Consider the following 12,423-nt stretch of genomic DNA (forward strand, 5'->3'; position numbering starts at 1 on the left):
AATCTATTGATTGTTAGTGCCACCTTTAATCAATATAATTTTATTAACGTAGTGTTATTACCATGACAACAGCCCAAGAAAAATAAGCTATAGGAGTTTTATAATGCAAAGAACTGCAGCGTGAGGAGGAACTACAAATGCCGTGTTTATTAAATTTATCTATATCACTAGACCACTAAGTAAACATATTCTCTTTAAGCTGACTAAGTAGCTTGGTTCAACCTTTCTGTTGTGAGGAATGGTGGTTTGTTACCTGCAGGGAGACTACCTGTCGCCTACGCTACTGTCCTACAGTGAGTAAAATTACCAACTTAAGAATGAGAAAAACTGTACAGTATATTGGACAAAAGTTTTGCGAGCCAGTGTACATAACAAGACAAACATAACATGTTACACAATATTGACATTAAATACGTAAAGAATCAGTTACACTGTCTGCTGTCAATTTATTCTTATGTAATAAATCTGCTAACTGGGTTTTCGAATTAAGAATCTTTATGCATAGGCTAAAATATTTCAACATTAAATTTCTAGCGCATATTTATTAATGTGTAGCCTACATATCACGTCAATTTCGAAGAAAAAGTCCTTTATGAATGTCCGAATCTTACCGTATTTGCTCGCGTAATTTGCGCACTTTTTAATTAACTTTGGCCACTGAAAAATTGGGGTGCATAAAATATGCGGATTTTTCAAATAAGAGGTCCTGTTCTGAGTTTATCTCAATTAGTATATGTATAGGTAAGTATTTACGGTAGGGCTAATTTTCTATACCGGTAACTTGTCTCTACCAAGGACAAGCATTGTTAAAGTAGCGGGACTTTGGGGTTTCTTTCTGAAGCAGGTACTTCAGTTGCTGGTGAATGGCCTACGATGGACTGTAACAGCAACAGCAGTGATGGTGGTGAAGGTGGAGATATCACTATTGGTTATATTTTATTTTATTGGGTTATTTTACGACACTGTATCAACATCTCAGGTTATTTAGCGTCTGAATGAAATGAAGGTGATAATTCCCGGTGAAATGAGTCCGGAGTCCAGCACCGAAAGTTGCTCGTATTGGGTTGAGGGAAAACCCCGGACAAATCCTCAACCAGGTAACTTTCCCCGATCGGGATTCGAACCTGGGCCACCTGGTTTCGCGGCCAGACGTGTTGACCATTACTCCACAGGTGTGGACCTATTGGTTATAGATATGATAGTTTTTGCGATTGATATGGGTGTATATGATGGTGTTTATGGAGGTGAAGGTGATGCAATGACGGAGACTTGAGCTAATGACGTTGCTGACAGGAACGATAATAAATAGAAATATTAAGGTAGAAAGCTATGAACGACCAAGGTGAGTTCGACGGTTTTCTTGCAAATTAAATAAAAGAATTAATACTTATTGTCATTTCCTGCCATTAGAAAGTCTAGCAACCATACTGCAGTGTCTAAGGGATGGAATGCTACTGTTTATACCAAGTGCGTGTGTGTCTTTATAGGTGAGCCGATGATGTGCTGTTGCCAAACTATGCACACTTTCAACCTAATTTTCTAATTAAGCATATGTTCAATTACAAAACGTATACTGTACCAGTAATATCTATATATATAATTTGAACTGGTAATGGAAATTATACGAAAACGGCTGAACGGATGTTAATAAATGGCCCCTCATTTTGAAGCTTGGAACCCGAAGTTTTTCGGAAAAGTATTAGTTTTCAGTGAAATGTCAATTTTGCTACATAATTTTCCTATTTTCCAAAATCCATCTGTTGTCAGTTTCGAGACTAATTTTATTCAATCACGGCCGACTTGATTGAATTTCAGAACAAAACACACACTACAATAAACAATAAGCTATTACACGAAGGCCATGACCTGCCGACATATTTAGAGCTCAATTCAATTTGTTATTAAAAACTGATTCTGCAGTGTATAATTTTCTGAGTACAGCTGTGTATAGGATATTCAAATCTAAGAAACTTGAGGTGGTTTGATGACATTATTACCATTAGAAATTAAATATTATTATAGTTAATATTATGATGCATCTATTTTTTCATTAATTGTACATAATATTGATGACATGAAAGTGAAACGTTTTGTGGTTATGTAAGTAAATGTAGAGAATATCTTAATTTAGATCTTCATTTCTATAATTTACTGAGTGGCTGCTATATATAACTACAAAACTTAAGTAAGATAATAATAATATTGTTATTAAAAAACAAATATTTTTATACTTATTAACCCAGTGGTGTTGGGTCTTTTTCATATACTTAATGGCGGTGTAGTGTAGATATTGATATATTATGTCATTGTCTTCAGTATTGGCTCAAGAGAGCGCAAAAATTACAGTTCCTAAGGAAAGATCAAAAGGTATTACTTACTGATAAAATAAGAGGCCTAGAAAATTTTGTAGTCTCCAGATCATTTCAGCAAGATCTCTTAGTAGGATAAAATGATTTTACGCTCTACTTTTCAAGTTCTACATGCAGCAGCTATACGAAAATGCTATTGTTCGAAAGCTTAGCAAACCTGACATTTTTTTAACTTTTGCCTACAGTCCACAAGACCTGAAACAGCTACTGCTATCGTCCTGATATTGATACTTGCGTTTTCGCGTTGAAACTCAAAAACTGAAGTTGGATAGGTTCAAGAAAAAGTATTTGGCCTAAAAAATCCATTCAGAGGGAGTATGTTTCACTATTATGGAAGCAAATAACTATCAAAATGTCTGGTATTCTTCATTGAAAATAATCTGAGCAATTTTTATTGAACTTTTTATGGACTTAGTTTGCAGCAATTGCTGCACAAGCCACTAGTATTTTTTATTTTAAAGTATTCCTTTTTATTAAAGTATTCTATTTCCCTCTTCAATCTGCAGAATTACATCACTTCCAGCCTGTATAGTTACATATTCTATCTTTATGTTTTATAATTAGTATAAAAAGATGATTATTATGGGGCAGAATATATAGTCATGTCGCTGTTATTTCCGGTGTGACTCCTCCCCTTTGCTTACGTCTTAGGAAGTGAAGGCTCTATAAAGTCTAGGTAGGTAGTATCGTTCGCCATTTTTGTTCTTTCGTTCCCGAGCTACCAGATGAGGAATCTATTTGCTTCACCGTTAAACATTATCATGTCGTAGCTCCTATGATAATAAATCAAATGCAATGTAATTGAGCAAATAATTGAGCGGCAAATAACGTCGTGTGATTTCTGCGAAAGCCAACAAAGAGCCAAAATGGCAGGCAATTATATTAAGTATTTATTGAGCCAAAGGAAATTCATTACATCATCAATACCGAATGACAAGACGCACACGTTTAAATGTAGCCGACCTGCAACGTGATTGGCTGCCGGAAATAATAGCGACAGGACTATAGTATTGATTTCAGAATCTCTGAATGCGTTCATGGATCCTGAATTTGTTTAATTTCGACTCTCTTTAGTACTGCAATGGCTCACCATTCCAACACCCACAGCTTGCAGCTACGTGTCAGGTGTGTACTTACCCCTTGCAGTCTTGATGATAACTTGTCCAGGCGTGCTGAAACCAATTTTGTTGTGTGCTCTGAGCTCTATCTTGTAGTGTGTATCAGGAGATAAATCTCGCAGCACAAATGTTGTAGAGTCAGTAGATGACAGGTCTTTCGTGTAACACTGATTTTCCATCTCTTTCCAGACTCCGTCTATTCTTTTAACCTGTTTAACAATATACTTCAAGTTATTATCATTGATATTTTATTTATTATTATGTGATATTATATATCGTCGGTTTCTTGGTAAAAGTGACCAAGTACAAAATGTAAAATTGTTGGAAAAGGGCCATTTAAAGGTTTAATGATCCATCCAAAGGTAACTGTACTTCTTAAGATGTTAGTAATAAGTTATTTTGAAGGTAAATGTGCTATATTATTAGTTTTTAATATAAAATTATGTCATAAATTTTCATAATGCCTTGGAATGTGACTTGGTCACTTTTACCAAGAAACCGACGATATCACATCTTTACGAAGACAAAATCACTGAAGAACAGAATGGATTCCGAAAAGGAAGATCATGTTGTGACAGCTATTTCACCATGAAGATTTTAATTGAAAAGCACAGAGAATTTAATATTCAAACCCACTTAGCTTTTATTGATTTCATAAAAGCTTTTGATAGAGTTGATAGAAATAAACTTTTAGAGATTTTACGCTATGATAATGTGCCAAACCAAATCATTCTCTCCATTTATAATTTATATCAACAAAATGAAATTGCCATAAGAACTGAACGCGGAACTACTAGCTGGACTTCCATCAACCAAGGTGTTAGACAAGGGTGTGGTCTTTCCCCTCTGTTGTTTATTATATATATGAACCATATTTTATACATTTGGAGGCAAAGTCATCATGCTGGAATTCAAATTAATCGAAACACAGTTCTCGATACACTAATGTTTGCCGACGATCAGGTTATTATCACTCAAACAGAGGATGCTTTACAGAGAGCCATTTATAATTTGCAAATAAATTGTCTCAGATTTCAATATGGAAATCTCAAAAGAGAAAACGAAAGTCATGGCATTTTCGGGAGAGAACCCAATTCCAAGTAAGATCATGATAAATAATACTTTAATTGAACGTGTTAATTCATTTAACTATTTAGGTTATAACCTCTCTTACATCACTGATGAAGATACCGGCATGTCAAACAAAATATCTAAATTTATAAAAATCACTGGCGTAATTAACACCGTCTTCAAATCATCCCATGTTCAGAAACATACAAGGCTAAAGGTATATAAAACACTAGCTCGACTGGACCTCACTTACGGTAGCGAGGCATGGACAATCAGAAAAGCTGATGAGCAAAGGCTGACGACAGCTGAAATGAGGTTCATGCGACGAACAGCGGGATGCTCTTTGCTGGAACACTGTAAAAATGTGGACATATTGCAGGAACTAAAAATGGATCCTATAGTTAATTTTGTTCAACAATATCGACTTCAGTGGAAAAAACATGTCGAAAGGATGGATCGCACTAGATGGCCTAAACAGATTCTTACTTATGTACCAAGAGGAAAGAGGAAATTGGGAAGACCACGCAAGCGCTGGCATGAGACCGTAACAGATCCTGTAGGGTCTAATATGTGACGGATATGATGATGATTTTATTTAATCAGCAGGGAACTTAAAATGTTGGAGCCCTATGCCAGCCGTATCTGGAGGACTTCTCGCCAACTAAACAAAGTGTGCATAATTTAGGCCAACCAGACGTCCCCGATTTCAGGGGACAGTCCCCGGTTTTCAGTTGTTGTCTTCTGGGAGCAAATGTCCCCGTTTTTATTCCCAGAAATCAATTTTGTCCCCAGAAGTTTTGATTTTGTTTCAATGACATTTTACACGTGAATATTTAAGTATCATGATGAACTGCTTCGATTCATGCACATTTCTGAATGGTTCTCAGTACGAGACAGAAGAACCAGCGAGCACAGTATGAGATAAGTTATTCTGCAATCTTTAAGAACATACCATCTTTGTCTTCATTCGCGTTGTACGGAAGTGTTAGAACTGCCGCAGTGTCCATTTTTAAGTAATTCAAAAAATGAGAAATTTTGTGACAAACCAACAGGTGAAAATTGGTCTGATGTTTTTCAACACTTCAAGAAAAAAATTCTATTCCATTTGAAAATCTTCTCAAAATAGTGTCATTAATCATGTGTCTTCGAGGCAGTAATTCGTCAGTTGAAAGACTTTTCTCCACAATTAACTCAACGTGGGGTATTCAAGAAAATACGGTAATATAGCAGTACCATCAAAATGACAAAATTTGCAATAGGTACTCCTTTCTTGTAAGTCCACTTGGCATGCTTACATGGCAATAAACGTTTTGATAACATCTTCGAAGTTAAGCTCTTTTACAACAAATTCAGTTGCTACAAAACTTGTCGATTATTAACGATAGTTTATTAAAATAGCATCGAGTTCAAGTCGTATTTTAATTTAGGAAGTCCCCAGCATTACCAATTTAGCGATTTTGTCGGCAACAAATTTCTTTTCTCTTTTCTATTGCTTAAATAGGGATTTAGCGACTTTTTTAACACCTTCCAGCGACAAGAATGATATTTTCTCTATTGATAATAAGAAATCTAATGACTTTGGAAACATTGCTTCTTTCTTAGGGATCAGCAGTAAGTTGCCAAGCTTATAATTTGCAATGCAAATGAAACAAGGTTTCTATGCTAAACAGTAAACAAAGACGTAAAACATTCGCATGTCTCTTGTTTTGTTTACTGAAGTTCTGGAGAAACATGTAAAAATAATTGTATAAACTAAAAAGTACCTGAAAAAAAATCAAAGCAAGATAACTATACCGGTACCATGTGTATTTCAAACTATAGTACACATGGAATTAACATTGTCATAAGAAATCATGTATAAAAAGTGTAAGTGGAATTTCATGTAGCTGGCCATATGTAATAAATTAGTAGGCCTTGTAGAAAAGAAGACTATCTACTGATTATTGCCAACTAAAATTCTGATTAATCTTGAAACAAATTACAAAATAAATCTTTAAAATGAAATACACAACTGAAATTATAATAATAACATCATGTTATAATTATTTTGAATCACAACCTAAAACTGATAATATGTTGTCTAAATCGTCCCCCTAATGCCAAAACCATTAATGTGCATTTTCTTAGTTCTGGGAAAAACGATTTTAAAATTTCAAATGCCTTATAAATTCAGGAAAGTTTCATTTCAATCAACTTCCTATATCATAATATGTTTATTAAAATGAAGTTTTCCTGAATTTATAAGGGGATTTGAAACTTTAAATTCGTATTTCCTCAGAACTAAGTAAATGCATTCATGGTTTTGGCATGAGGGGGACAATATGTATGATAAGTTGGCAATAATCAGTAGATAGGTTTATTTTCTACAAAGGCTTACTAATTTATTACACATTAAATTCCACTTTCAATTTTTTATAAATGGATATCTTACGGTAATGTTAATTTTTTATGTAGTATAGTTTGGAATACACATGGTATATTTACATGAACTTTTTTGCTTGTTTTCATGTCCTCTATCCATTCTCCAAATGTTACCCACATATTAGTTAACACTATATAAACATTCGTCGTTTATTTACTTGCAAATAGATTATGTAACATTCGACAGATGGCAGCACACTTATGCTTTAGACATCTTAAGCTTTGTGTTATGCGGAAAATGTTAGATTTCCTCATCAATTGTATCTGGAAGTAAGACATACTCAAGGAAAGGAAGAAGAAAAAAGTACACATAAGAAAGGATAAACAAAAGAACAACTTACAGGGCAGTATTTGATGCTGTACTGGTCAATAGGTTCTCCGTTATCAGCAGGAATTTTCCACGTAAGCTCGAAGTGGTCTGAATATGGTGTTGTGCCCACGCCATCTTCTCTGCTGTTCGACAGAATACGAGGCTCTTCGGGAGACGACCTCTTGGGCATGGTGTGGTGTTCAGGAGCTGCCCAGACTCCAAAACCCACGTCATTCGCAGCTGCAAATCTGAAGTTGTACCTTGTCTGTGGTTCCAAACCCTCCAGTATATAAGGAGAATCTACACAAAACGAAGCATTGCAAGTTGATGAAACAAATTCGTTAAGATTATTATTGTTAACCTTTGAATAATTTATTCTGAATTAACACAAGGAGATAACATACAGTTTTATACATTAGTGCATATGCATAAAGAAGGTTCTGAAATTAACTGAAATCATATCTTGTAATAAATGAATTCTATCACAATCCATAAAATAAAAGAATATTATAGGTTTTTATTAATTCGTCCTACAGAATAATATCTGTAATATTGACAATTAATATTTGAGGAGAAAAATTCGCTCCGGCGCCGGGGATCGAACCTGGGTCCTTGGTTCTACGTACCAAGCACTCTGACCACTGAGCTACGCCGGGTTCGAACCCCGGCACTGGAGCGAATTTTTCTCTTCAAATATTAATTGTCAATATTATAGATATTATTCTGTAGGACAAATGAATATTATAGGTTTTTATTCTCATAGCTGCAGTGCATATGTTTGTACAGATTACTGTGCACTTAACTGTGGAATCCCGGCCAAACAAGTCGCTCAACTGAGTGCGCTCCTAATATAATGGCAGTTGACATTGGACATATACGTCAACATATATGCCTAACTTGGAGTCAGGCCACAAAGGGAAACATTGAAGGAGGAGGATTCGGTCCGGCGCTGTGGATTGAATTCGGCGTAGCTCAGTGGTCAGAGCGCTTGGTACGTAGAACCAAGGACCAGGGTTCGATCCCCGGCGCAGGAGCGAATTTTTCTCCTCAAATATTAATAAAATAAAAGGGTCAGAATGCAGTGAATTGGATTAGATAGAAACTAAGAAGATTAATTTTCCAGTCTGCCAGTAAAATAAAAAGGAAAGGAAAGTTTCACATTTTGTAAATTTCCGTTCTGATTCTCACCCTCAATTTAGTAACAAATTTCAATGGTTTCTAATGTTCCTTATAGGGTAAGTATTACTGAACTTTGGCAGCAAAGGAAGATATTTTTATGCACTAATTAATATTGCAACAAATATTAAAATTAATTTTTGCGAAGCATTACAATACGAATTTCGTGTTCTTTTCATTTTTAATATCTTAATTATTCTGTAAATGAATGAATATATAAATAAACAAACTGGAACTCTCTGCATCATAATCTACAGTTAATTCCCGATTTACCACGCAAATCGTCTGTAGCTGCATTTAGACTGACAACAGGCCATGACTGTTTGACCTGCATATATCAGTCCCCTAACCGCCCATTGTGCAACTCAAACCAAGAAATGGATTCGGAACACCTCAAAATTTGTGCTTCAGTGGCTGACCACGACAATACTTTAGAAAAATATTGGAGTGCAAGAGGTCAAATGACTTTAATGTCAAACGCCTGGCATCAGAAAACAACAACAACGTAAATATATAAATAAATAAATGAATAAATAAATATATATATAAATCAAATAAATAAAATAAAATAAATAAATAAATAAATAACTAAATAAATAAGTAAAGATAGATAGATAGATAGATAGATAGATAGATAGATGGATAGATGGATAGATAGATAGATAGATAGATAGATAGATAGATAGATAGATAGATAGATAGATAGATAGATAGATAGATAGATAGATAGATAGATTAGATAGACAGACAGACAGACAGATTAGATAGATAGATAGACAGACAGACAGACAGACAGATAGACAGATAGATAGATAGATAGATAGATAGATAGATAGATAGATAGACAGATTAGACAGACAGACAGACAGATTAGACAGACAGACAGACAGATTAGACAGACAGATTAGATAGACAGACAGATTAGATAGATAGATAGATAGATAGATAGATAGATAGATAGATAGATAGATAGATAGATAGATAGATAGATAGATAGATAGATAGATAGATAGATAGATAGATAGATAGATAGATAGATAGATAGATAGATAGATAGATAGATAGATAGACTGTTAAATACAAATTAGTTAAATGATATTTGACATTACAACAAAAAACACGTTTTGGAACAGCTACATGAAAAAATTATGCTGTCAAATGATAAAAAGGGCAGTAACAATGTGCAAATAAAATGAATAAAGTAAATAATGAAGAAAGCTTAACATTGATCTAGATTCATTTTCCGGGCTGAGAGGCCGTGGTCTATTGGTTGGTTTTATACCAGACATAGAACCCAGAACGGGAGCAGCGAACAAAGTGGCGCGGACCGCAGCGACAACATGCCTCGGCCCGCGAGCCGCACTATAAACACGCCCGCACAACCAGCCATAGGATCAGTTGCCTCAGGTACGCCGAGAAGAGTCTTGCGACCTCGGATACCACTCCACTGAAGATGTCTGCAGCAGTTGCAGACGAAACGTCTGGTATAAAACCAACCAATAGACCACGGCCTCTCAGCCCGGAAAATGAATCTAGATCTATAGACTCCGGCCGTGAAAGCCTACACTGCAAGATTAAAGCTTAACATTGTTCTTGGTGTACTGCATAACACTGCATTTCAGGAAATATAATTTACATACCAACTGGCCATGTCTTATTCTTTGCTTCATTCCAGTCTTTCCTTTCTTCTTTATACTGTACGGCATATTTCCGTGTGGGAAGACCTCCATCACCAGCTGGTCCCATGAAAGAGAATGTGATAGTTGTTGCTGCAACATAGATGGGAAAAGGATTATTCTTACAACAGAAATATCTTACTTTTGTAATGCAAATATATTATGATAAGGAACTAGATGCATTAAGATACAAACAATAAGTATTTTAGTATTTCAGTAAGTATTCTGTTATACATTAATTTGTTATGTTTCGTAACTTACACATGTGTTTTGTTTAACAACTAACAAATGAAATGTCTTAAGTATTAGAAAAATACAAGTAACAGTCGAACTTCGATTATTGTCGTATTCAACTATCATCATTTCTACTAGCTATTGTACGCTATTTCATACCATTGTATTTTTTTCCATTTAACGGTCAGTGAATTTATCCAAATGAAATGGAAACTTCGCGTGATATTCTTAACCTATACCGTACTACTACTAACATGCGCCTGAAGGTAAAATATGTCGATGTCTTGATGGAATGATTTTGGCAATTATTTCCAAAATCTCCCATATTTTCAATTTGAAAACCTGCAACTCTACTTGGTGCCCCCCATTTGGAATAGATTCTTTGTGTATTGTAAATATACAACCCACAGCTTTTGTTCCTTCCAGAGGAAGCCATGCTGAGTATTTTAACGACCTTTAAAATCCATCCCCCCCCCCCCCCAACCATGTTTGGATTCGCGAATTTTAGATGCAATACCAGCATGATAATTGTGAGATCACTGACAATGATCTTAAGTCTATACGGTGCTATTTTATGCAGTGCAAAAATGTACACACCACTATGACGAATACAGTAAACCAGGGGTTCCCAACCAGTGTGTCGCAACACACTGGTGTGTCACACAGTCACATGGAGTGTGTTGCGGAATTTTGGAACTGAAAAATAAATTTTATGCCATCCAGGAAGTCTCTTCACAACGCATTTTTTTTTTATTTACAACGAATTCTTTGATATGGTACATTTTATTTTGAGACAGACTTTACCAATGAAACGTGAACACCTGCAACAATGCTCAGTTTAATTTTTCTACCTGGGGGTAATTTCACTGAAAGTGAATACCTGCAACAGTGCTTAGTAATTCGTTCACTCTTCCCACTTAGTAAAAAAACAGAGTTTAGAATCATTAGAATATATTGGTCAATTTCGATACATAGGCCTACGTGTGAGCGGGTGATATTGCGACTATTTTAACAAAAGTGCTTTATTTAGATTTTATCTATCAATCGTCTCTAAACACACATCTTCATCTCAAACAGCAGAAATAACTAAAATGCTCTCTCAATTAATATCACTCAATAAAAGAATTGTATTCCAATGGATACCATCCCATTGTGGAATCCTGGGAAACAAGAATGCGGATGCTTTAGCAAAGAAGGGCAGCACTGCTACTTACAGACCTGTTACTAAATCTACGTATTACTCTGTGAAGAGATTTATTAAATCTACATACTTAGACTTCAACAAACAAAATTTGATAACACAATCCCAAGGGAAAAAATGGAACTCCCTGCATCAAAATCCACAGTTAATTCCCGATTTACCACGAAAATCGTCTGTAGCTGCATTTACATTGGCAACAGGCCATGATTGTTTGGCCAAACACCTGCATAGAATTGGAATATATCAGTCCCCTAACTGCCCATTGTGCAACTCAAACCAAGAAATGGATTCGGAACACCTCAAAATCTGTGCTTCAGTGGCTGGTCATGATAATATCTTTGAAAAATATTGGAGTGCAAGAAGTCAAATGACTTTATTGTCAAACGCCTGGCATTAGAAAACAACAACAACAGATATTATCATGAACAAATTTTTAATTCGAAAAAAAAAAAAAAACAATCTGAATCAAGTTCTGGGTTAGAAAATAGCAGTGCTAATTCAAGTAATCTGAGCAAAAATTCCCTTCAGGGTTCACAAAAACGTACTGAGTTTTGTAAATATAGTGATGAATACTTTCAGTATGGTTTTACATGTCGTGGAGATGAATATAAACAAAATTCCGAGTGTCTTACACAGGGGCGGATGCAAGATTTTTTTTCGGGGAGGGATTTGAGGAGATAGTAAAAATGGAGTAGTGAGAAATAAGTTTATATACTCACAATTTATTTCCGAGTCACAAATATTTACAAGTTGGCCTGAGTAGCGTAGTCAGTATAACCTTCTGTGCTCGAAGTTGCGGGTTCTACCCCAACCCAGCTCGATGGCATTTAAGTGTGTTTAAATGCGA

At 35.3% G+C, this 12,423-nt stretch overlaps 1 protein-coding gene across 1 annotated transcript in view; it reads right to left on the reverse strand.

Moving 5' to 3' along the window:
* Positions 1–12,423, reverse strand: part of Fas2 (fasciclin 2) — a 128,025-nt gene that overhangs the window by 53,622 nt on the left and 61,980 nt on the right. The window contains exons 9-11 of the mRNA XM_069832095.1: positions 10,106–10,234; positions 7,321–7,589; positions 3,507–3,696 (exon numbers count right to left, since the gene is read on the reverse strand). Of these exons, the coding sequence (XP_069688196.1) occupies positions 3,507–3,696; positions 7,321–7,589; positions 10,106–10,234 (588 nt within the window). The remainder of the gene's footprint in view (positions 1–3,506; positions 3,697–7,320; positions 7,590–10,105; positions 10,235–12,423) is intronic.

The sequence above is a fragment of the Periplaneta americana genome, chromosome 8 (assembly GCF_040183065.1).
Source record: "Periplaneta americana isolate PAMFEO1 chromosome 8, P.americana_PAMFEO1_priV1, whole genome shotgun sequence".
Lineage (NCBI taxonomy): Eukaryota > Metazoa > Arthropoda > Insecta > Blattodea > Blattidae > Periplaneta > Periplaneta americana.